At 45.9% G+C, this 26685-nt stretch overlaps 1 protein-coding gene across 2 annotated transcripts in view; it reads left to right on the top strand.

Moving 5' to 3' along the window:
* Window positions 1-26685, top strand: part of SMG1 (SMG1 nonsense mediated mRNA decay associated PI3K related kinase) — a 1401298-nt gene that overhangs the window by 1133234 nt on the left and 241379 nt on the right. For both annotated transcript variants that reach the window (XM_069210224.1, XM_069210223.1), the window contains 2 exons: window positions 8554-8704; window positions 8789-8978. In XM_069210224.1, the coding sequence (XP_069066325.1) occupies window positions 8554-8704; window positions 8789-8978 (341 nt within the window). The remainder of the gene's footprint in view (window positions 1-8553; window positions 8705-8788; window positions 8979-26685) is intronic.

Genomic DNA, 26685 nt, shown 5'->3' with positions numbered 1-26685 from the left:
TGCTAAAATTAGTGACCATGAGCACCCCGGTTTGTTGACGTACTGAACTGCCAAGATACTGTCCATTCGTAGTCATACGCAGCAATTGGACAGTGGGGCTAGGGTCTTTATTGCAAAGGACCCCGCTAAACGTTATAGGCAGTTGATGTGACACTCGATGTGATACCAGTGTTCCCCTCTGGAAACGATGCCGCAACTGGCCCCTCCATCCCAACTTGCTGGCGTCTGATTCCAAAATGACATCTGTTCGTGAGCTGAATATGGCTGTGCCATTCCAGGCTAATATGTGGCCTAGCCACCATTGTGGTTTGCTGCGAGTTTCTGGTGTGAAGTCTGTGAGCTCGGTGTACGTTAACCCCCTCTGTAAGTGGTGAATTTTTAGGTGTTGAAGCACACTGTGGTGCAAAGGATCCAGGAATATGGCTTGTATGGAAAACGTTACCAAACCCACAATTCTGGCTAATACCCTGAGGGATATCTTGTCTTTGCAGAGCGGTGATCCGATCGCCATTTTAATTGAGTTTAATTTCTGGGCCAGAAGAGTTAGAGAAGTAGAAGAGTCTAGAAACTCAATCTGACGTGAAGGGTTCAGGTTTAATTTCTTTACATTGATCAGAAAGCCCAAGTTTTGGAGCAGCCAGATGGTTGATTCTAGGTGTTGTGTGAGGGATTGGGTATCTTGCCCCATAAGGAAAATGTCATCTAAGTAGATGATCATCCTAACACCTCTGGAGCGGAGCTTTTCTGTCACTGGTTGCATAACCTTGAGGAAGCACCAAGGAGTGGAGGAGAGTCAAAATGGCAGAACCTTGAAGTGGAACCATTGACTGTTCCATTTGAACTGTGTAAACTTCCTGTGAAGAGAAAATATCAGGTTTGATAGATAGGAATCTTTCAGGTCCAAACAGCCAAACAGACCATCCAGTCGCCCTCTCTGAGAATGTCTCTGAGGAGGTGGATCCACTCCATCTTGAAGTGATGAGAAAGAATCCAAGTGTTGAATTCCTTCAAATTGATCACTAACCGTGAGCCTCTTCCTTTCTTGTCTACTACAAAGATGTTGCTGCAAAACCCTGAGAAGTCAGGTTGACATGGCATGATTGCGCCTTTGCTCAACAAATTGTTTATTTCTTGTTGAATAAAGGTGCAATATTGTAGGGAATAATGGATTGGTTGAGGTAGGAAGGTCTGCAGGGGGTCCCAAAGAAGTGTAGGTGACAACCTGAGACTGTCTCCAGTACCCACTGGTCTGCTGTTAACAGGGATCAATTGGGTAGAAAGAATCTGATTCTGCTCCCTAGTATCACTGACAAGTGTGGTATCAGGCTTACCTTGAGGGCTGGCGTTGGAGTTGTAGTTGCTTCGGTATGTACTTCTGCTGAAGCTGTCTCGTCCCGCTCTCACCATAGAGGGGCAGAAGGTATCTTTGTGAGGAGTATATCCCCTGCCTGAGTAGGCATAGCTTGGGTGAGAACTACATGTGGAGCGGCCGAACAGCCCTGGTAAAAAGGCGTTGCTGAAATACTTTGTTCTGAGAGGTTTGGGCCTTGTCAAGGGTCGTGAATGTAGGAACAAACTTATCCAGGTCCTTTACGAATCTGTCCCCAAACAGGAGTCCATTGGCTAGGGGTCCTGGCTCTGCATTGGCCAGATCTTCTAACTTGGAATCGATGTGTAGGAAGATTGACCGTCGCCTCTCCTTGGAGATTGCACAATTTGCATTGCCCAATGTGCACAGCGCCCTTTGAGCCCAGCCTGCTAAGGTTTTGTGGTCTACGGTAGAGCCGGATTCTTTAGCGGCTACTGCCAGCTCCAGAATTTTGCATAAGGGGCCGGCTAGGTCCAACACTTTGTCCTGCCATGATTTCCAGGATCTATCTATACCCTTCTTGGGGTCCTTGGATGAACGTTTAATGAAGTTCTCTAGATTGGGGTTTAGTTCCGGCGTCCGGGCAACCGTCCCGGGTATATCGGTGCAGGGGCATTCTGAGTGGAGACGGTTCCTGACGTCTTTGTCCAGGGCTTTCCTCAGTCATGTTTGGGTGCAATCTGCAACTGCAGGAAGGGGGATCCTGCTGATCTGGAGTGTATGATAGTGTCTGGATCGAAGTTGAGAGTAGAATTAGGGTCTAGACTTTCGCCAGTTGGGGTAGGGGCTTGTATTTCGTCTACTGAATGGCTTCTTTGCATCTGGGAGTACCAAGTGTCATCGTCTGAGTCTGACTGGGGGGAGCGTGAGTCATCAGAGGCATCAACTTAGGTTGGGAAAGAGAGGTCTGGGGTGCTGGTGGAAGGCTGTGCCGAATACTCGTGGCCTGGGCCATACGAGCTGCATGGGACATTTGGGGTGAGGCGGGCATCGTTCATCTGTGCGGGGAGGATGGGAAATGGGGTTAGGTCGGTCATAAGGGTGAACTGTCAAGGTGTACCTTTTGAGGTTGCCTAGCAATGGGTTGCAGTGCTGCTACTCTGTTGACTGATTGGGCAACTGATGCGTCTAGGGGTGTGCACAGTGTCCCCAGCAAGGAGCAGGTCCTCTTGCTTCTGAAAATATGCGGCCTCGTTGGAGGATTGTCTGTCATAATGTCAAAATATTGAGACAACAAACCTGGATAGAGAAATTAAGAAATATATATATGTGTGTGTGTGTAGAGAGAGAGATTCATTCTCTCTCTCTTTTCTTTTTTTTTTTTCCTTCTTCTTCCAGAGTATATTAGGCCGATTCAGAGGCACTGGCCAGTTCTTGTGTGAAATAACGAAGGAAGCTTAGTTCTCTTTAAAGTTCGCTTCCCCCCTCAGTAGTAATCCTGTAATAGCTAATTTTACAACCCAGGCAGTAAGGCGTGAGGAGGACTCTTTGCTCAACCGCAGGGACCGTTATTGTGGGAGTCAACTCAAACCTTCTGAGCCTGGGCCCGCGCTCCAATTCGAACCGTAAACGGACCCTCGACATGTAGCGTGCGTGGGCAGCAAGCCAGGAAGAAGACTGTGGTCCTCACACAAATGTGCCCCGTCCTACAGCGTCTCTGCACCCCCGCCGGGTGCGACAGATACTTACAACCTGATCTTGCAAGCGATACACGGTGACTACACAAAGACGTGTAATCTGACCGCGCTATCACTCTGTGAGTGATCGCGTTCGCTTGAATAATGAAATGAAATACCGGGCATATTTTAAAGCATTTGCCGGCACTTATATTGCACAGAAAACAGAAACCATTAAAAAACATAAGTAAAAATTTGGTACTCATCTTTTTGCGAAGCAGCAAAGAAATAGGAGGATTTGTGGTTACTCTGGATTATATATCGTTTGATGGGTTATGATTGGACTGTTATGTCATCCATAAATCCTATGGGTAATGTAGTTTAATAAAAAGTTTTGTTTTTATTGGCTGCTGTGTTTTGACCTTATTGAATAGCAAAGAAGGAGAAGCATAGTCTGAAGCCTCCCGTTCTGACATAGAATTCTGCAGCCTGGACACCGGAACCCCTGCTGCTCTTCACTGGAGCCAGAAGCAAGACTGTAACCAGTAGGAGGGCTCCTGCTGCAACTTTGATTCTACTTTCTGCAAAGATTTCTGCACCCCGTGGCAGTGCATTCTCCAGAGTCAATGGGACTCTGCATACGAGCGCAACACCTGTGTAGTTCTTTCCTGTGTGTACTTCACTGACTGACCTGTGTGGTATTTGCAACCGCTTTACACCCTCCTGGATAAGCCTTAGCTGCTCTCCAGAGCTACCCTTATGAGAGCTCTGGTTATCTAGAGCCAACTGCACTATCACTAAGGGTTGCCTCGACAGTACAGGTGCCTCGCCTATAGGTGTACACCATACATTGAGCCACCCTCCTACAACTATGCCTAGCCGCAGTGGCTGCGTATCTACAAAACTCAATTCTCTATTCAGGATTCTTGTAATTGAAGCCTTATTAGAAGGTCTTAAAGAGTCATTCCTCTTAGGGTGCACCTGCTCCTAATTGGAATCGGATTATTGTACTAACAAGATTAATGGACCATCCATTTGAGCCCCTGCAGTATTTATCCTGGAAAGTATCATTTCTAGTTTCCATCACTTCACTCAAACAAGTGAGCTTCAGGCATTAACTTTAGAAGAACCCTTCTTCCAACTACAAAGAGATCTGGCTGTACAATTCAAAATTTCTTCCAAAGGTGGTGTTTAAATTCCACCTTAATCTATGGAATTGCCAGTATTTTTTCTCAACCTGAATGAGCTGCAGAAAGGGCTCTACACACCCTAGATGTACAACTAGCCCATATGTATCATATTTTGTAGAACCAAGTAATTTAGAAAAGCACAACAACTCTTGGTTGCTTTTTCAAAACCACACACAGGAAAGGCCATCTCTAAATCAGGAATGGCACGTTGGGTTATTAAATGCATTCAAACATGCTATGTTAAAGCTAAAAGAACTTTACCTATCCCTTCTACAGCTCATTCCACTCGTAAAAATGGAGCCTCAATGGCCTTACTAGGAAATATTCTTGTAGCTCACATATGTACCACATACTTTTACCAAACATTACTGTGTGAATGTGCTGGTCCGTCAACAAGCCAGTGTTGGCTAAGCAGTTCTACGTACACTATTTCAAACAACTGTCGCCCCCACAGTTTAGCTTTCTGAGGGGCACTGCTTTTCTGTCTTTTCTAAACATACATGTGTATCTACGGCTACACATGCCTTGATTAGAAAATGTTACTTACTCAGTAAGCACCTGTTTGTGGCATGTATGCTGTAGATTCACATGCGCCCCACCCTCTTACCTGGATACCTGTGTGTTTGTTAGTTACTATTATATGTTATCACACATTCATTTAGCATGGACATGTTAGTATACTACGCTATGTTTCACATTACATCATAACTTACCTTTTGGGAAAACATCTAACAATGGAGTCTATGCCCCTGCATATTACCAGCCAGAGGAGGAGTCACTCTACCTAGTGTCATGAAAGACGTTCTTCAAAGAAAATCAACTTGCAGACTTCTGAGCCCATCAATAGATGGCAGAATTATGCTTAACATGTGAATCTACAGCACTACATGCCATCAACAGATGCCTACTAGGTAAGTAGCATTTACCTTTCCATTACACTGAGTTAACCTCTCTATCAAGATCTGCAACCACCTAGCCAATCAGAACTTTAAATCTTCTGCCCATTACACTAAGGCCATAGTTACTTCTACGACTCTCGCAAGAGGGGCTTTAGTGACCTACAACTAGTTATCCTTGCATACATTTGCTAAACATTACTGCCTCACAACCCAAGCACGCAGTAACTGATAGTTTGCATGGTTTGTGTTGATTGATTTTCTTGGTTAACTTGCTCTACTCAGTCACACCTCCTGTGATATAAGTTTTGGAATTCATTCATTAATTGGAAATCTGCAGGAAAGTGTATCCACCACCCACCTTGATTCACAGTATTTCTGGCTTTTACTTTATCTTCCTGCAGATTAATCACCACCCTCCTTTCTCTCATGATTTGTTAGTGCCATACATCATAATACCTCAAGGCATGCAAACACATATTGTGCTGTTGTTGATGTTATCCCAGTTCTTTACCAAACTCTTTGATGGTGTTCAGAAAAAGTACCAGCAACTCATGCCAATGCACCAGTTAGTGTTTGAAATATTGTCATCATGTCTGTCAGGCAGAGTAATTGGCTGAAGGTGCATGGTGCTGTCTCGAAATACTGGAGAGCTATTGCTAGGGGAAAGTTTTCTAGACCAGTCTGAGAGCTGGTAGGATAATCATAAGATGACAAAACTGCAGGAAGATTATGCGCCCACCAGAAATATCGCTGCAGAAGCTAAGTAACTTCTGTGACCTAAATCAGGGGACATAAGTTAGAGGATCTTGTGAATCAATTATTCCACTACATGCAGTATAGACACTTAAAAGGGGTGCATAGCATTAGTTTAACTGTTTGCTTGTAGGACATTTAAACATGTATTAATTATGAAGTTACTTAGTCTTAGAAGGTATTGCTTACCTTTTTGATATCATTGTTTTTGATTTATAATATAGATTATTACAGATTCCTCATTGCCGGACATGCTTTTAGGATTCCCACTCTATAACAGATGTAGATGGTATGAATAGTATATGTGGTGTCTGGAGCTTGTACAGTTACAATATTGAAACTTCTAGTGCCCGATTCACCTGGTACTGATTTAAGACACTTTCTGGTAATACTGTTGTTTCTTTCTCCCTCTTACACTAAATATAAAAAGTTAAGGAATAAGCCGTATCCACAATATGTAGGTAGCTGGCCTGCTGTGTGGTGAGGACCTATAGTATTATCACCCTATACCAGGTATCCTCTATTAGTGAGTTGAAGTCAGTGTCTAGGAATCCAGGCTCTCTAGAGGTAGCTGTGGATGAGCAGCCCAGGCTTATCTAGGAGACCTGCAAAGCTCATGTAATACCACTTATAGTCACACATGGCTTAGACATATGAGAGAACCACTCAGTGTTACAAAAATAAAGGTACTTTATTTTAGAGACTCAAGTACTAAAATACTATATATAGGCAATACTCTACTAACGGGTGAATAAACACACTATTGCATACACATGAGTTGTCAGAAATGAGCATAGAAAGCAATAGAAAACAGTGCAATACCAATAGACAGTAGTGACCCTAGGGTGAGCCCAAACCCTATACTAAAAAAATGGAATGTGAATGATGGACCACCACCCAGGTAACTGGAATCTGTAGAGAGGAGCTGGAGGAACTAGGAACCCTAATAGGTAAGTACCAGAGTGCCGACCAGGACAGAAGAGGCAAGTACCTGTTTTTTCCTGACCCACAGAAAACTTTGGAAAAGGACTATGCAAGACCCAAGCAAGACTGCAAGAAACAGAAGAGGATCCAGACAGAAGAGGACCTGCAAATGAAGGGGACAAAGACCAGTTCCAGTTGGAGTGTCTGGTTGGGCCACTACCCACCCTTCTGGAGATGCAGGACCAGGTCGACGGTGAAGACCAGTAGTCTGCTATGCAGCACAGGGGCAGAGGAAGAGTTCCAGAAGTGATGCAGTCAGTGTCCCACGTCTGAAGAAGAGTTGCAGTCTGTCAGTGGTGTGGAAAAACCACCAGCAAGCCTTGGCAAAGGCAAGAGTTGCAGAAGAGGGGTTGCCGCCCTCAGAGGATGCACAGTCGGGGAAATGTTGCAGTTGGTGGAAGGAGCCAGAGAAACAGTTTTGCAGTTGTCACTAGAGCTGCAGATTGTAGGTTCCTGTGAAGTCCACTTGCGGTTTCAGTGGCCAGAAGTCAAAGTAAATGTTGCAGAGGAATCCTGCTGGAATCTTGCACGTTGAATCTGAGGACCCACCCAAGAGGGAGCCCTAAATAGCTCTGGAAGGGGGATTTGTCACCTATCAAGGTGACCACCTATCAGGAGGAGGCTGTGACATCACCTGCCTGAACTGGCCACTCAGATGCTCCCAGAGGCCTCTGCCCACCTTGAATTCAAGATGGCAGAACCAAGTGGCCACCTGGAGGAGCTCTGGGCACAACTGCTGGGGTGATGATGGACAGGGGAATGGTAACTCCCCTTTCCATTGTCCATTTTCACGCCAGAACAGGGACTGGAGGTCCCTGAACCAGTGCAGACCGGTTTATGCAAGGAAGGCACCAAATGTGCATTCAAAGCATACCAGTGACTTGGGGAGGCTACCCCTCCAAAGCCATGTAACATATATTTCCAAAGGGAGAGGGTGTTGCCTCCCTCTTCCAAAGGAAATCCTTTGTTCTTCCTAACTGGGCTTGAGCTGTTCAAGCAGCAGGAGGGCAGAAAAAACAGTCTGTAAGATGGCAGCAGCGCGGGCTGCCTGGGAAAACCCTGCAAACTGGTAGGAGCAAAGCTGGGGGGTCCTTTAAGTCGCCCCAGAGTGCATGGAATCATACAACCAATACTGGCAACAGTATTAGCGTATGATTCTGATATGTTTGATACCAAACATGCCCAGGTTTGGAGTTACCATTATGTAGCTGGGTAGAGGTAGTGACCTATGTCCAGTAGACGAGTAAAATGGCTTCCTCGCACTCACGAAGTCCAGGAAAATGAAACTGGAGTTTGTGGGGGCACCTCTGCTCATGCAGGGGTGCCCTCACACACAGGTACTTGCACCCTGCCCTCTGTGCTAGGAGGACCTGCCATAGGGGTGACTTACAGCGACCTGGTGCAGTGACCTGTAGTGAAAAGGGTGCATACACCCTTTCATGCAGGCTGCAGTGTGCCAATTGTGGAGTGTAAAAGGTTAGGGACAACCAAATCTAGAGGGAGAGAGCACTGTTACTGGGGTCCTGGTTAGCAGAATCCTAATGAACACAGTCAAAAACACACTGACATCAGGCAAAAAGTGGGGGTAACCATGCCAAAAGAGGGTACATTCCTGCACAATAGACATTATAATCACAAGTAACTAACTGATGTATGTTGACCAAATATTTGTCCTAAAAGTTTTAAATTCGTTGAAGATAATTGTCTGTTGTCATTTTAATAACTTTATATTTACTTTTTAGGATGCTGCATACACAATATGGTGACCTAATTCAGCCAAGAAATGATTCTGGTGATGACACACCTAAAATGTCAGCTGGCCAGATGCTTTTAGTTGCATTTGATGGGATGTTTGCCCAAGTCGAGACTGCATTTGGGTTGCTGATTGAAAAGGTATTGTATACTTGATAGTGCATCAGATTGCAGAAAATAACTCTATAGTATTGTAAGTGGCTAAATAATATTTTCATATTTAAGTTAAACAAAATGGAGATCCCATTAGCGTGGCGGAAGATTGACATAATTCGTGAAGCACGGAGCACACAAGTTAATTTCTTTGATGATGATAACCACCGTCAAGTGCTGGAAGAGATATTCTTTCTAAAAAGGCTTCAGACCGTCAAGGAATTCTTCAGATTATGTGGTACCTTCTCTCTAGCTTTGTCAGGTGAGTGGATTTTATATCAAGTGAATTATAATTGCTGATTTGTGAAATGTTGGGTCTTCATGAAAAGGCTTGGTCAGTGGTGAAAATATTTTAAATAGTAATGTTTGTCTAAACTCTTTTCCATTTTTCACTTTTAATGAGTTTGCTCTAAAAGGTCTCTGTACTCCCAAACAGACTTTTAAATTCAGCCTGAAAATAGATGTCAACGGGTTTGATTAAGAAAACCCTTCCACACCTAAGTCTCATTTTGATGTGCCAATGGGGTCATCTGTGATCACAAATGATTGATCTTGAGCTGAACATTTATGCTCACAGATCAGAATTCTAAATGAGAAAAAGCTGCCAATTGGCAGGATTTTCTGTACTTGTAAATGAATGCAAGGGGACGTGAGCATAAATTTTCTTCAGGGCATAGGCAGCAGTGGACAGTAGTGTGCGGATTGGGAATTTTTTTCGATCACACGAAAAATACGAGCAAGCATTTCCAAAGTAAAATCACAGAAACTTATTTGTATTCAAAGGCTGGAGGAAATGTGCATGTAAGATGGGAAAAGTCTCCACAACCAATCCTCCGTTTTTCCTTAAGGATGTAAGGGCAATAGATTCTCGTATAGAAAAATGGTTTCCATTAGCAGTTGCATTTTTCCCCTAACAAACTTGTAGATTTCCTGCCTTTGGGGGCAATCCACTGGCATAGGAGTAGGGGTAAAACCTGTTTGTGTGTAAATCCATGATTTTTGTAGACTTCCACAGATTACTGGTTCAAGGTGATTTATGTGAATATCCAAATAGAGGTAAATCTACACAAATCACCTTGAAATCAGGCCTTCAGTTTAGAATTAGTGACGTGGTATCTTCATGACTACAAATTAACGAATGTACACCAGATTCATTTTGTGCCCACTGAGCATGCATATTCATAAATAATCCCTTTTAGATTTAAATTGTGACCTGCCACGCAGACTATATAAAAAATATCTTGTAAGTTCATCTGTGTCACCCTAGGTTTAACAAACGAAATTGTGATCAATTGTAGGAAAGTGCCTCTTTTGACAAGGTCACTCCCCCACTTTTTGCCGGGTTTCTTGTGCATTTTTGACTGAAATTGCACTGGGTCCTTCTTAACCGGTCCTCAGTGCCTGATCTCTTTCCTCTAAAACTGCACAGTATTTTTTAGGTCGAGCCTAGGCAGCGCTTGCACTGTCTGCAAGGCCTGCTGTATTCAGTAAAATGACTTTGATCCTGCATGCTGCTTACCATAGGCTGAATGCAGTGTTGCTCTTCTTTGCTCCCTCTTAACTGTTTCACACAGCCAATAAATTACTTCCATTCTTGGCTAAGGAGCACCGGCCAAGCACAATTTCCTTACGCTTTGAATTCTTTGTCTGTTGTTTTCTGGAACTTTTTTTTTGTTTTTTTAAATTGTTTCCGGACCCTGCTTGTTTTCTCTTGGTTCTATTCAGCACTTACAGTTTTAGCATGTGTATACAAAGTTTAATTTGATGTTTTTGAGCCCACACAGCTTTTATTTAGCAGCACGGCGCATGCACTTGCGGTTTCATATGCATACAAAGTTGTAAACCCACTGTTTAATTTTATTTGTTACCAGTTTAATTTTATTTGTTACTTTAAAGCCAACACCAAGACTCAAAGCTGGTTCCCCAGTCTCAAAGTCGGCAGCTATGTATGTTACACCACGTTGCTAACTAAGCTAGAACGCCGCTTTCCTCAAATGAGCTACATGTGAGACAGACAGCTCCACGTTGTGCGGAAGATATGAATGGGGGATTTCTTTTTTTTTTTCTTTTAATACATTGGTATCCCAGACAGCGGTACCAGCAGGGAGGGGGCGTGTGACTTGCCGCTTCCTCATTGAATCAATTTAGGCTGCAGGACTGACTGGTCAGGCAGCGGAAGCTCAAGCCCAACTAAGCATTAGCATAAAATCTTAGCACACCCACTGACCATTCCTGTCCGGGTTGCCACCATCCTGGAAAACTGCGAGCCAGCCTTTACCGAGGCACAGATGTGGCTGGAGGTGAGAACCCTCTTTTTCAAATTGCTGTTTCATGTTAAATTAGAAAGCACGGAGCTCCATTCCCAGATTAGAATGCTGTGCACTAAATGCTAGCGTTAGGTCTGTTTCATCTCACGCTGAGTGAAGGCTTTCATATTCAAGGGTCACACAGGGCTGTTTAGTGTGGCCACATTTGTGCCAGACGGCCTACCAAGATTCAGTGTAAAAAAAAATTTTTTTAAAAAGAAGAATTCAGTAGCTACAAGATGCGAGTGATTTTGAAAACCGAAAAAGGAGCCTGAAGTGTCGGAGACACATAGGGGCTCATTCTGAGCCCGGCGGGTGGCAGGCGCCGCCCGCCTGGCGGAAACCGCCGAAAGACCGCACCGTGGTCAATAGACCGCGGGGTCATTTTGAGTTTCCAGGTGGGCTGCCGAGCGATCGCCAGAAGATCGCCAGCCGGCCCAGCGGGAAAGCCCCTGCAACGAGGAAGCAGGCTCCGAATGGAGCCGGCGGAGTTGCAGGGGTGCGACGGGTGCAGTAGCACCCGTCGCGATTTTCACTGTCTGCATAGCAGACAGTGAAAACCTTTGTGGGGTCCTGTTAGGGGGCCCCTGCACTGCCCATGCCAGTGGCATTGGCAGTGCAGGGGCCCCCAGGGGCCCCACGACACCCGTTCCCGCCATCCTGAAACCCGCCAGGAACAGGATGGCGGGAAGGGGGTCGGAATCCCCATGGCGGCGCTGCAAGCAGCGCCGCCATGGAGGATTCTCTGGCCCAGGGGAAATCCGGCGGGAAATCCGGCGGATCCCCTAATGGGCACTGAAGCACCGCCAGCCTGTTGGCGGTTCTTCCGTTGCCCGTGACCCTGGCGGTTTAGGACCGCCAGGGTCAGAATGAGGGCCATAGTCTTTGCGGAATCACCACTCTATAGACATGTCTCATATCACCATGTTTTGTGTTTTCTTTCCGAGGAAAAGCCATATTTTGGGGTTGCAGTTGTGGAACTTGGTCCTAATTCCAGCTTAAATACCCTGGCAAGCATGTGTTCAATAAAGGGACAGACAGTGCAAATAACTGTCTTTTCCAAAAGACAGGCTTATCCGTCCGAAGAAAGTTGCAGATTGTTGAACAGGGCCGCTGTTCTCAGGAGTTTCTTGGGCCTTGGTTGCAGAGCAGTCCTCTGAGGCTTCAGAGGTCGCTGGTCCCTGTTGGATGCGTCGCTGTTGCAGTTCTTGTTTGAAGTTGGGAGACAGGCCGGTAGGGCTGGGGCCAAAGCAGTTGTCGTCTCCGTCTTCACTGCAGGGCTTCAAGTCAGCAGTCCTTCTTCTTGTTAAGGTTGCAGAAATCTAGGTTCTGGGGGCCCCTAAATACTGAATTTAGGGGTGTGTTTAGGTCTGGGAGGGCAGTAGCCAATGGCTACTGGCCCTGATGGTGGCTACACCCTCTTTGTGCCTCCTCCCTGTGGGGAGGGGGGCACAGCTCTAATTCTATTGGGGGAATCCTCCTTCTACAAGATGAAGGATTTCTAAAGGCAGGGGTCACCTCAGCTCAGGACACCACAGGAGCTGTCCTGACTGGTGGGTGACTCCTCCTTGTTCTCCTCATTATCTCCTTCAGCCACAAATAAACAAATTATAAAGCCCAACATAGTCATGCACTTCATTTCCAGTTGCCCAACCATCCAGTGTTTTCACTGAGTAGTCTACAAAATCTACCCAGGTCTGGCTCGAGGATTTTTGAGCCTCCATGAACCTAATCCTGTACTCCTCAGTGGAGAATCCAAATCCCTCTATCAGGGTAGCCTTCATGAGGTCATAGGAGTCTGCATCTTTACCAGAGAGTGTGAGGAGTCTATCTCTACACTTTCCAGTGAACATTTCTCAAAGGAGAGCTTCCCAGTGAGATCTGTTTATTTTTCTGGTTGCACACGCCCCCTCAAAAGCTGTGAACCATTTGATGATGTCATCACCATCTTCATATTTTGTTACAATCCCTTTGGGGATTTTTAGGATGTCAGTATTCTCTCTGACCCTATTTAAGTTGCTGCCACCATTGATGGGAGCTAAACCCATCTCTTTTCTTTCCCTTTCTATGGCTAGGAGCTGTTTCTCCAAAACCAATCTTTTGGCCATCCTGGCTAACAGGAGGTCATCTTCATTGAGGCTGCCCTCAATGTTTTCAGAGGTACTGGACTCCCCTGTGGCAGAACCAGTCTCCCTGACTAGGATTTGAGGAGTCAGGGTTTGAGGGACCCTGTTCTCCCTATTTAGGACAGGAGAGGGGGGGGGGGGGGAGTCACCCTCCTGTTCACTAATTTCCCAATCTGAAGGATTATCCTCAGAGGGGTGGTCCCTTTTGAACTCTGGCAAAAGCTCCTGGAGCTTTACTTTGGTAGGGTTGGACCCAGTTTGTATCTTTTTTAGCTTACAGAGAGACCTTAACTCTGACATCCTTAGATGCAGGTAAGGGGTGAGGTTGAGTTCCACCACCATCTCATCTGTGCTAGACATTATTTCTCTAAAAGTCTGGATTACTTTTTAAGAATCTAAAAACTACTTCTAGAACTTAAATCCAAACCTTTACAAACTTTTAAACTCTAAAAGAAATGCTAACAGGGACTTACACAAGACCCTAGCAGGACTTTTAAAATTTTAGAAAAATAGCTCAAATTGCAAAAATCAGTTTCTAATGACAATTTTTGGAATTTAGTCGTGTGATCAGGTATTGGCTGAGTAGTCCAGCAAGTGCAAAGTCTTAGACCCCACCGCTGATCCACCAATGTAGGAAGTTGGTTCAAAATAAGAAATAGTGTGCACAGAGTCCAAGGGTTCCCCTTAGAGGTAAGATAGTGTCAAAAAGAGATAATTCTAATACTCTATTTTGTGGTAGTGTGGTCGAGCAGGAGGCTTATTAGAGGGTAGTGTTAAGCATTTGTTGTACACACAGGCAAAATTTAGGAACACACACTCAAGGACTTACTCCAGGCCAATAGGTTTTTATATAGAAAAATATATTTTCTTAGTTTATTTTAAGAACCACAGGTTCAAGATTTACAAGTAATACTTCAAATGAAAGGTATTTCACGTAGGTACTCTAGGAACTTTGAATAATCACAATATCATGTACAGTCATGGTAAAAATGGCAATAAGCTATTTTAAAAGTGGACACAGTGCAAAAATCAACAGTTCCTGGGGTAGGTAAGTAAAGGTTGAGTTTGCAGGTAAGTAAAACACTTACAGGGTTCAAAGTTGGGTCCAAGGTAGTCCACCGTTGGGGGTTCAAGGCAACCCCAAAGTTACCACACCAGCAGCTCAGGGCCGGTCAGGTGCAGAGGTCAAAGTGGTGCCCAAAACACATAGGCTTCAAAGGAAACCGGGGTGCCCCGGTTCCAGTCTGCCAGCAGGTAAGTACCTGCATCCTCGGAGGGCAGACCAGGGCGGTTTTGTTAGGGCACCAGGGGGGACAGAAGCAGGCACAGAAAGTATACCCTCAGCGGCACAGGGGCGGCCCAGTGCAGAGTGCAAACAGGCGTTGGGTTTTAGTATTAGAATCAATGGGGAAACCCGGGGGTCTCTTCAACGATGCAGGCAGACACGGGGGTGGGCATCTCGGGGTAGCCACCACCTGGGCTAGGCAGAGGGTCACCTGGGGGTCGCTCCTGCACTGGAGTTCGGTTCCTTCAGGTCCTGGGGGCTGCGGGTGCAGTATTTGTACCAGGCGTCGGGTCCCTTGTTACAGGCAGTCGCGGTCAGGGAGAGCCTCTGGATTTCCTCTGCAGGCGTCACTGTGGGGGCTCAGGGGGTTTAACTCTGGCTACTCACGGGCTCGCAGTCGCCGGGGAGTCCTCCCTGTAGGGTTGGTTTTCCGCAGTTCAAGCCGGGGGCGTTGGTGCAGAGTAGATAGTCTCACGCTTCCAGCGGGAAACGTGAAGTCCTTGAAGTTGTTTCTTTGTTGCAAGAAAGTTGCAGATGGTTGAACAGAGCCGCTGTTCACAGGAGTTTCTTGGTCCTTGGGTGCAGGGCAGTCCTCTGAGGCTTCAGAGGTCGCTGGTCCCTTTTGGATGCGTCACTGTTGCAGTTTTCTTCAAAGTTGGGAGACAGGCCGGTAGGGCTGGAGCCAAAGCAGTTGTCGTCTCAGTCTTCACTGCAGGGCTTCAGGTCTGCAGTCCTTTTTGTTAAGGTTGCAGGAATCTGATTTCCTGGGTTCTGGGGTGCCCCTAAATACTGGATTTAGGGGTGTGTTTAGGTCTGGGAGGGCAGTAGCCAATGGCTACTGTCCTTGAGGGTGGCTACACCCTCTTTGTGCCTCCTCCCTGAGGGGGGAGGGTGGGAACATCCCTATTCCTATTGGGGGAATCCTCCAAAATCAAGATAGAGGATTTCTAAAGGCAGGGGTCACCTCAGCTCAGGACACCTTAGGGGCTGTCCTGACTGGTGGGTGACTCATCCTTGTTGTTCTCATTATCTCCCCTGGACTTGCCGCCAAAAGTGGGGGCTGTGTCCAGGGGGCGGGCATCTCCACTAGCTGGAGTGCCCTGGGGCATTGTAACACGAAGCCTGAGCCTTTGAGGCACACTGCTAGGTGTTACAGTTCCTGTAGGGGGAGGTGTGAAGCATCTTCACCCAGAGCAGGCTTTTGTTTCTGTCCTCAGAGACCACAAAGGCCCTCACCACATGGGATGAGAAACTCATCTCTCAGCAGCAGGCTGGCACAGACCAGTCAGTCCTGCACTGAACAATTGGGTAAAATACAGGGGGCATCTCTAAGATACCCTCTGTGTGCATTTTCTAATAAATTCAACACTGGCATCAGTGTGGGTTTATTATTCTGAGAAGTTTGATACCAAACTTCCCGGTATTCAGTGTAGCCATTATGGAGCTGTGGAGTTTGTTTTTGACAAACTCCCAGACCATATACTTAATACGGCCACACTGTACTTACAATGTCTAAGAATGGACTTAGACACTATAGGGGCATATTGCCCATGCATCTATGCCCTCACCTGTGGTATAGTGCACCCTGCCTTAGGGCTGTAAGGCCTGCTAGAGGGGTGACTTACCTATGCTACAGGCAGTATGGGGTGGGAATGGCATCCTGAGGGGGGATGCCATGTCGACTTTGCCTTTTTCTCCCCACCAACACACACAATCTACAATGGCAGTGTGCATGTGTTAGGTGCTGCAGCCCTTAGAGACCTTCCCTGGTCACAGGGCCCTTGGTACCACTGGTACCTTTTACAAGGGACTTATCTGTGTGCCAGGGGTGTGCCAATTGTGGAAACAATGGTACATTTTAGGTGAAAGAACACTGATGCTGGGGCCTGGTTAGCAGGGTCCCAGCACACTTCTCAGTCAAGTCAGCATCAGTATCAGGCAAAAAGTGGGGAGTAACTGCAACAGGGAGCCATTTCCTTACAGAGATGCTAGAACAAGTGATGAGTGAGAGAAGAAAAAGAGGCAGAGAGAAAGGTAGCAAGTGGTGAGACGGGAAGAGCGAGACGGAGAGTTGTTGCTATAACAAGTGAAAGGTGCGGAAAAAGAGAGTAAGAGTTCATTTTATCAGGAGGACCTTGGGAGGTGTGGGCCTTTGCAACTGCCCACAATGAAGATGCAATACAGTGATGAAGGTGCTCAGCTATAGGGAGGAGACTGGGGAGGGTTCCCAGCTATAGTGAGTGTGTGCAGGGTGCCCAGTTATAGGAAGGAGAGAGAGGAAGGTGTCCAGTGATAGGGAGGAGAGTGCGAAGGATGCCCAGCTATAGTGCCATGTCAACTTAGTCTTTTTCTCCTCACCAGCACACACTGTGGCCAGGGAAGGTCTCTAAGGGCTGCAGCATGTATTATGCCACCTTGGGGGCTGTCCTGACTGGTGGGTGACTCCTCCTTGTTTTTCTCATTATCTCCTCCAGCCTTGCTGCCAAAAGTCGGGGCTGTGTCCGGAGGGGCAGGCATCTCCACTAGCTGGGATGGCCTTAGACATTGCACTTACAATGTCTAAGTTTTGGCTTAGACACTGTAGGGGCATAGTGCTCATGCAACTATGCCCTCCCCTGTGGTATGGTGCACCCTGCCTTAGGGCTGGTAGGCCTGCTAGAGTGGTGACTTACCTATGCCATAGGCAGTGGAATGTGGGCATGGCACCCTGAGGAGAGTGCCATGGCGACTTAGTCATTTTCTCCCCACCAGCACACACAAGCTGTGAGGCAGTGTGCATGTGCTGAGTGAGGGGTCCCCAGGGTGGCATAAGACATGCTGCAGCCCTTTCGAAAGAAGGTGTTGTCACAGAGGTACCAATTTCATGTCTGGCTACCTGAAGCACACGTGGGCTGAATGTGTTATGACCAATAAGTGCACAACCCCATATCACCCCCAGTGCCATGATCTTGTTGAGAGATTTAACAAGACTCTCAAAGGCATGACTAATGGGCTTCCTGAAAAACGCAGAAGGAGATGGGATGTCCTACTTGCATACCTGCGTTTTGCCTACAGGGAAGTGCCACAGAAGGGAGTGGGTTTCTCCCCTTGATAACTTTTGTTTCAGCATCCTGTTAGGGTACCAATTTACCTTGTAAAGGAAGGATGAAAGAGACCTCCCAGAAAGTCCAAGCAGGACACAGTGGGTTATGTGCTTGGCCTTCGTTAAAGGATGGCGGAGTACATGAAAAAAGCAAACAAAAACCGTGAGGCCAGCCAAGAGCACCAGAAGCTGTGGTTTGTCCACAAAGCTGCAGTGATTGTATTCCAACCTGGGCAGATTTTCTGGGTGTTGGAGCCTGTGGCCCTAGGGTCATCCAAGATAATTAGAGTGGACCCTACCCCATCCTATAGAAGAAAGGGGATGTCACCTATCTGGTGGACTTTTGGCAGTTGCAGTATTCCCAAGAGGGTAATCTATGTAAACTGCCTGAAACCCTACCATGACTGAGCTGAGATGTCTATGCTCATGGTTACAGATGAGGGTGAGGAAACTGAGTGAGCCTCTCCCTGGTCTCCTCTCCAGCAACCCCAAGGTTGGCTCAGTTGAGGGAGCAGTCGCCCTCTCTGACCAGCAGCAGATTGACTGCAGGCAGGTCTTGCACCAGTTTGCTTGGACTCTTCTCCTTGACACCTGGCAGAACTACCTGGTTCACCCATGATGTGGACAGTTTACCTGGCAGGATCACCTGATCAACCTCAGAAGGGTCATTGAGACTCTGAAAAGTGCAGGCCTCACTACCAAGGCAAGCATGTGGCAGATAAGGCAGGGTCAGGTTGTGTACTTGGGACACCTGGTAGGAGGGGGCCAAGTTTAACCACTCCAACCCAAGATCAAGACAATTCTGGAGTGGGAAGCTCCAACAACCCAGACCCAAGACAGGACATTCTTTGGCTTGACTGGGTTTTACAGACAGTTTGTGTAGGAGAAGGCTATGGCACCATTGTGGCACCTCTCACAGAACTCTCATCCAAAAAGGTAAACTATACAGTCAGCTGTAAAAATGCCTTTGACACACCGAAGGAAGCAATTTGCTCAGCACCAGTTATAGATTAGTCTAAACAGTTCATTGTGCGGACAGATGCCTCCGAACATGGAAAGGAGAAGTCCTGTGCCAAATCAATAATGAGGGCCATGATCAACCTGTTGCTTTTATTAGCAGTAGGGTAACTCCCTGAGAGCAGTGTTGGAGTACCATTGATAGGGAAGCCTTCACTGCTGTGGTTTGGTCCCTGAAGAAGCTGAGAGACTATAATTTTGTGGTTCTCACTACCTAGTTCAAACTGATCACAGGCCTTTCAGATGCAAATGATAGCTGAAACCTCCTAACTGTTAAGCTGGTCCATCTCCTTACAGGGAATCAACGTTACTATGGAACACAGACCTGAGACTGACCATGCCAATGCAGATGGTCTTTCCAGGTTCTTCTGCCCTGGGAAGGTATAGTTTCATCCTCTTTTGTTTGAGAAGGGGTCATGTAGGAAGGTGCTAATGGAAGGCCCCTGAGGGCTGTCTCACGAATTGTGCCACCTCAGGGACCCTCTCAGAGTGCACACAGTGCTGCTTTTGCTGGCTGCATGTCTTGATGCAGAACTAAAATGAAAACACAACATTGCACACAGCCTGTGTCCTCTGTCCCCTTTATACTGCCTGTAATATATGTAAGTCATCCCTCTAGCGGGCCTTCCAGCCCTAAAGGCGGGGTGCATTACATTACATGTGAGGTCATACATGCATGAGCAGCTATGCCCCTGCTATGTTTTTGTCGATTCTCAGGCACAGTAAGTGAACAGGGAAGCCGTTTTAAGTAATTGTGCTGGACACTGGTCATTACGAGTGCCCCAGCTACATGATGGCTTCACTGAAAATAGGGATGTTTGGTATCAGACATCTCGTATTAATAGCCCCGCACTTGATCCAGTGATGGATTTATTAATACATGCTCTCTAAGGGTACCTTAGAAGTGCCCCGTGAATACCTGCAAACACCTAGCATGGACACTGACTGGTCAAAATCAGTGCAGTCACCTTGAACAGAGTTCCAACCCCCTTAGGTGAGAGCCAACGCTCTTGAGAGCTCAGAACAAAGGCCTGGTCTTGGCAGAAGTGTGACCTCTCTCAAGCAGGAAAGACATTCCAGGACGGGGAGCTTCAAAGACCTTGCTGCTTTTGTAATGCGACCCAGGTCTCTCCAGATGGTGTAGATGACCAACCCACCTGTCCTAACCCCACTTTTGGCAGCAGCACAGGTGGTAAAATTAGTTACATTAGGAGGAGTGCCCCCCTTCATGCCAGTCCAACCCGTAAGGTGGACAAGCTGAAATGGACACTACTTTTTACATTCCTCCATATTGTTTGGAAGGAATTAGGCCACTAGGTTTAGGGTTTGCTCACTGCCCAACAGAAGTGGTTATAAAAAGGGTGTAGTCACCCTAAAGTGAGTAGCCCATTGGCTACTACCTGGCACTCTCTGTAACATCCCTTAAATCAGTATTTAGTGGCACCCCTGAACCCTAGAACTCAGATTCCTGATGACCTAAGACTACAGACAGCAGCGGACTTGGCCCCAGCCTGTCTGCAGCCCTTGATGATCCTGCACTAAAAGGTGACTTGTCCTGCAGCCCAACGACCTCCAAAGCTTTGGGAGGACTGTCTATCTTTAACCAAATCAAGAACGGACCTTTTCAATATGAAACAAACTTTAAAAGAAAAAGAACTCTGCCCAGAGGAACCGCGAAACTGCCCCAGGACCCACCACTTCTGAGAAGGTTCCCCAGTGATGAGTCCACTGTTGTCTAACCCCTGCTAAGCTCTGCCTCAAAGCCTGTGCCCTCAAATTGAAGACTTCCCATAACTGCGACCTGCCTGGTAAGCTGTTCCTGACATCAAAGGACACCCCCTGCAGTAAGAGGGCTATAATCCATGTTGATCTTATTCAAATGATCCCCCCCCCCCCCTTATTTATAACTTTTGTTTCAAAATATATTTTCAGTTTAAGGCGTCTGATATATTTGAACAAATCTATCTTAGATTTATAGAATTCACCAGTATCCTCAGGACAGGAACCTAAACCTTTATTTAGTAGGGAAATGGCATCATTGGATAGAGTACTGTTTGAAAGATTTTTTTATATTGATTATTCCCACTGCAGCACCTGCTATTTCCCCTTGTCCCATGACCTTGTTCTCATTCCCTTCTTTTCTTTTACGGTTGCCTCCTCTTTTACCTCTCCATGTTTTGGGGAAATGTCCCTTCTCCAATTTAATGCCCAATGTCTCTGTTTGATTCTCTGTACCTCCCTTAAAAAAGGAGTGTTGCCTTAGTTGTTGCCATATGTAGCGATGTTCCCACACTAGCATCTGCATCACTACCACTAATTGATGGGGCAACAAGAGAGGTCATATCCGAGCTTTGTGATCCTGTTCCTGATGTCTGTTTTTTATCTTCCTTTCTAATTAAATGATCATATCTTTTAGAAAAAGTAAAAATTCTACCATTTCTATAATCTAACTCAACCCCTTTCAATTTCCTTACCTTCCTTTGTGTAATTTAATTTTGGTGTTTGGAAATTACATTATTTAGAATTGTATAATTCTTAGTTGTTGCCTTCACTAAATTCAATTCTCTTATCTCATTTTCTTACACTAGAATCTCTGATTGTAAGCTCAAGATTTTTCTGTCAGCATTCTCGATTAAGATAACTATAAATTTAATGGAACTCGAAGTTAATTCCTTCTCCCAACGGTCCAAATGATCGTCATCTAAATCATCAAATGTGGGGAAAATCTGGGACCTTAGTCCTCTTGGTATCCTATTAAGTTTCACATATTGTCGTAGAGTTGCTCCATCCCACCATTTTGATATTTCTTGCTTTTTAAGTTTCTCTAATCTAATGAACTTGTCTCTTAAACCTTCCTTGGGTTTGTGAATCCCACTCCAATTCCTAGCATTAACCTCACTACTTCCCTCTAAGCTATTAAATAGTGCCTCAGCTATCTTATTGCGATCCATAATATTGGTACACTAGTCTAGTGTTTGGTGCTGCCTACCTATATCAACAGTATAAGAATCCGACAGGGTGTGTTGATATGAATGGCGCTCCCAATATCTCAAATATATCAAAGTCTCCATGCTGCTCCTGGAACGGAGGACACACCCCATTCCCCAAATGTTTTTTCAAGAAAAAACAAACGTATATAATCCAAGGCACTCGTATCAAATAAATGTAGTCATTGTACGTATCCTTGTGTTCAGCAGATCCACTTGTTTTTATTGTATATAATCTTCAAATCCAGCCAGCCCAGCCAACATGTGTTTCGTCATGTGAACAATACTCTCTTTGACTTCGTCAAAGCTGTAAATCAACCAAATTCAATCCAATTGTATTCCAATCAAAGCTAAGATTCATACTAGCTATAACCAATCTCCATTACAAAGGTGGTCAAAATTTATTATAATTACTTAATATTTAAAGTATGGGTAACTCAAAGCAGTGTGCATCTGAGACAGTATAAGGTTATTTCCCTCGATGAGAGCTATAGTGTTCTGGAAGTGTCCACTACAGTGCTTTTACTAAATTAAGTGCTTCCTCCTCCCTCGGTCCTTCTTATTCCTGGCTGCTTGATTATTAGGCAAAGCGTTGTAATCTGATTGTAAAATAATCAGCATTTTTGCAGTCTATTTTAAATGTCATATTTAATGAAATCTCACAGCCCTTTTACCAGATTAAATCATTATCCTACTGTGCATCAATTAAAAAAATTATTGCATTGGAACAGTACTTTTTTTATGGGAGCTGTAGTGCAACACATTTATTAAATTAAATAGGCAAGATGAATCCCTTCCTTACCCCCCTTCAATCCTTCCATTCACTATGCTCCAACACACTTCAAATATGTGAATCCTATTGACGTGTTCACGTCTTTTCTTCATTTCAAGTGGTTTTCAAGCTACACACCTCCAAAAATCCATCTTTTTACTCCTCTTGGTTTCCATTTCAGTAGTCTTTATTTGTACTCAATCATGTTATCGTTATTCAAGAAATGATATAATGCAACTGGGACAGACAGGTGCTTTACTTCGAAATAATTTATGGTTACATCATAAAGGATGACACGTGAGTAGAGGAACAGGTTAATGAAAAAGATGAATGTTCATGCGGAAAGTAGAGATCGAGAGGGAGTTGGATATAAACATCAGATAACTTTGTGTTGTAGTAGAAGAGACAGTAAGCAAGGATGAGAGTTTTAGAAATTCCTTGAGCAGTTGTCTTGAGTCCTTTCCTGAAAGGCATGAGAGTAGTCTGTTTTCTAAAAGAGAATGGCTGAGAGTTCCATGTTGGTAACTCCGAACCTGGGCATGTTTGAAATCAAACATGTCGGAATCATACCCCAAACCTGTTGCCAGTATTGGTTGTATGATTCTATGCATTCTGGGGGCTCCTTAGAGGACCCCTAGTATTGTTCCTAATAGTCTTCTGGGGTTTTCCAGGCACCAAGTGCTGCTGCCACCTCTCAAACAGTTGTCTGCCCTCCTGCTGCTTGACCAGCTCAGGCAGAGGAAGGCAGAACAAAGGATTTCCTGTGTGAGAAGAAAGTAACACCCTCACCCTTGGAAATAGGTGTTACATGGCTTGGGAGGGGTAGCCTTCCCAAGCCACCAGTATGCTTTGAAGGGAATAAACCGGTTTGCACCAGTCCAGGGACCCCTGGTCCATGCTCCGGCACGAAACTGGACAATGGAAAGAGGAGTGACCACTCCCCTGTCCATCATCACCCCAGTGGTGGTGCCCAGAGCTCCTCCAGGTGGCCACTTGATTCTGCCATCTTGAATTCAAGATGGGAAGAGGCCCCTGGGAACATCTGAGTGGCCAGGTCAGGCAGGTGACGTCACAGCCCACTCCTTATAGCTGGTAACCCTGCTAGGTGACCAATCCCCATTCCTGGGCTATTTAAGGTCTCCCTCTTGGGTGGGTCCTCAGATTCGACGTGCAAGATTCCAGCAGGACTCCTCTGCAACGTTTACTTCTTCTTCTGGCCACTGGGTCTGCAACTGGACCCTCCAGGAACCGACAATCTGCAATTCCATCGACAACTCCACTTTGCAACATTGTTTCTGCAGCTCCTTCCAGCAGCTGCAACATTTCCCTGTCTGTGCATCCTTTGAGGGCAACAAGTCTTCAGCCTACACAAGAAGTAAGAAGGAATCTCCCTTGCAGTGAAGGAGTCCCTCTACTGCATCCGCTGGCACCAACTGCATCGACGACCGGCTGCATGGATCCTCTCTCTTCCAGAACTACATTGATCCTGCATCACAGGTGGTGGTCTGGAGTGGTCCCCTTGGTCCTCTCTACCAGCTTTCCAACTTGGAAGACAGTAAGCCCTTGCCTCTCCTTGCAGGACCGTAGCCCTGTGCAGTGCGACTCTTGCAACTACCAAGGCTGGTTTGTTCCTCCTCCAAGGGTCTTCAGGCTCTGTATAGCCATGGCCCCCAGCACTCCTTCCTACAAAGCACGGCCTGCTGCTCCAACGACGTGGGACTCCTCGTCATGTGTGCTGAGTGGGACTCACTGCGACTCCTGTGCCTGTTGTCCGTTGGTCGCCTGTGGGGGCTGCCTCCTCTTCTTTTGACACTCCCAGCTGCTGCGGGTCACCTCAGACTCCCTTTCTTGGGGCGAGTCCTCTGGACCTTGTTGGTCCTCCTGCATTTGCCAAGGATTCTTGGTGGTTTTCCAGCACCACTGGCCGACTGCATCACGACCGCCAACGTGGATCATCACTTGTATCACTTCTGGAACTCCTCTTGCGCTCCTGTGCTGCACTGCTGAGTTACTTCATCCACCACAGACCTGGTCGTGCATCCACAAAAGGGTTGGTAGTGGCTCCTACCGCAGCCGGACACTCCATCACCAACTGGACTTGATCCCCTTCCTTTGCCGGTCCTCTTCTGTCAGGATTCACCTTTGGTTTCTTCCACTCTTATCTGGGTCTTGCACAGTCCTTTTCCAAATTCCTCCTGTTGGGTTTGAAGAAAACCAGGTACTTAACTCTGGTCGCTGGAGGGCACCCTTGTACTTAACTCTCAGGGTTCCTAGTTCATCCAGCTCCCCTCTGATTCCACTTCCTTGGGGAGGGGAGAGGACTGCCTTTCACATTTCACTTTTTTATTATATGTTTTGGCCCTCCCCTAAGGCTCTCACTGTTTGCTATAATTTTACCATGCCTATTGCTTTCTGTGCTATTTCCTGATTGCTAATGTGTATATAATAGTGTGTCTCTACTTAGCTCCAGTCGGGGTATTGACTATACAGTATTTTAGTATTTGTGTTACCATAAGAAAGTACCTTTATTTTTGTAACACTGTGTGAGTCTTTCATGTGTGTAAGGGATGTGTGACTATAGTGGTATTGCATACACTTTGCGTGTCTCCTAGATGTGTTTTGGCTGCTCATCCACAGCTACCTCTAGAGATCCCTGGCTTCCTAGACACTGCCTACGCCTCACTAATAGGGGACACCTGGATCTGGTATAAGGTGATAACACCATAGGTGCTCACCACACACTAGGCCAGCTTCCTACAGATGGGTAGCCAGTGAAGATCATGGAGGAAGTGTGTGTATAATTGCTCACAGTTGTGTTGCATGAGAAAGGGGCACAACAGCCAAACGTGTGTTACCAAAATCTAGTCAGCGTATGGCAAAAGATGTTTGTCTTTCTTGCTAAAAAAACTAAATAAAAATGGATACGGATTTGTGCAGATTTTGTTGTGTAATTATTGTGTGGGAAAAATGAGTGCCCTGAATAAATTGCGTATACTATAATTTCAGAAGATTGCACTGGGGAAATGTTGAAGCTACATTGATTTTTCAGAGTCACTGGGTCAGTTTTCCCTCACTTGTATGGTCTAGCAGGAATTCATTTGCTTCTGGATTTAGGAGATTTTATTTATCTTTCATCCAAACCTATTTGCGGGAAACATTTACTTATGATGAGGATGTCTTGGACGTTTGATGCTTTTAGATACAATTCTGTATCTGCATATTGTTGTTTATGGAGGTTAGTCTCTCAAAATGTGTTTGAGCTAAAATCAGGCTTAGACATTGAGGATGTAAGACGCTGGTGAGGACAATCATAAGGCCCACAAGCCTCATACCATTCCTCTTCAGCAGATCAGGTCTTCAACACAAATTGACTTGCTTTGCAGTGTTGTCATGCTTATAGACTGGGATTGGTATATTTCTCTGTCCTGTTGTGCCCAATGTCTGTCAGGTAGAATGCAAAAAGTATGGGCACTCATTTCTGCATACGTCATGGCCTGACTGATATCAAAGATGGGCACTTCGCATGCCGACGCAGCCTTGGCGGGTTTGGCCAAGGTGGGAAGGGCCCTCAGTCCTTTTGGACCTTCCTTTTTAGCCAGCCATAGCAGATCTTGAGGCACAGGATTATCCACCTCAACTGAGTCCTTTTCAGCACCACCTTTCCTGCCACAGACAACCCCAAAAATTATGCTTGTCCACTTGATGGTCTTTGGTGCAATTGATGTAAAACTTCAATCGCCAGATTCCAAGTGGAACACGAGGTGGGTTCGGGGCTCAGGCAGCACCAAGGACTGTTCTGATGGAGGTAGCCTGACTGGAGGCTAATGTATTTCCAAAGAATCGATGTACGCGGTGTTTCTTGACACGAAGTAAGTTTATTTAACACGACCCCGCCGGCTGCCATCCACGACTCTCCTCTCTCAACCGCCTTTCTCCCCACTTCGAAACCCCCTCCAGTTGCCGGGAGACAGCCGGGTTCCATTACGTATACAGAACACAATACAACACATCCCCAATCCTACAACTACAATAAATAGAAACAATTACAAGTAAGTATACATTACTAATAGCAAATAAAATCCCTCAATAACTTAGATGGTAGTTTCCTTCTTGCACTGACTCTTCATTAAATTCTCACACTCACCCTTCTTTATCCAATCACTCTTCTCCACCTTTTTCCTGTTCATCCACTCATCTATTTCAATCTCTGAACACCTTACCGTCCTCCTCACATTCCACCAATTACCATCTGACAACTTTATGCAGTTTCCCTTCGCCACCAACACACACTTCGGCTCCGATAGTTTTGACACTCCTTTTTTTGCTAAATTTCCTACCATCACTCTTACCCAATCACCTTTTTTGTACTCTCTTGATTTTGTCATTGTGTCTTG

Source organism: Pleurodeles waltl, chromosome 10 (assembly GCF_031143425.1).
Source record: "Pleurodeles waltl isolate 20211129_DDA chromosome 10, aPleWal1.hap1.20221129, whole genome shotgun sequence".
Lineage (NCBI taxonomy): Eukaryota > Metazoa > Chordata > Amphibia > Caudata > Salamandridae > Pleurodeles > Pleurodeles waltl.
This window is presented reverse-complemented; position numbering and strand designations above follow the sequence as displayed.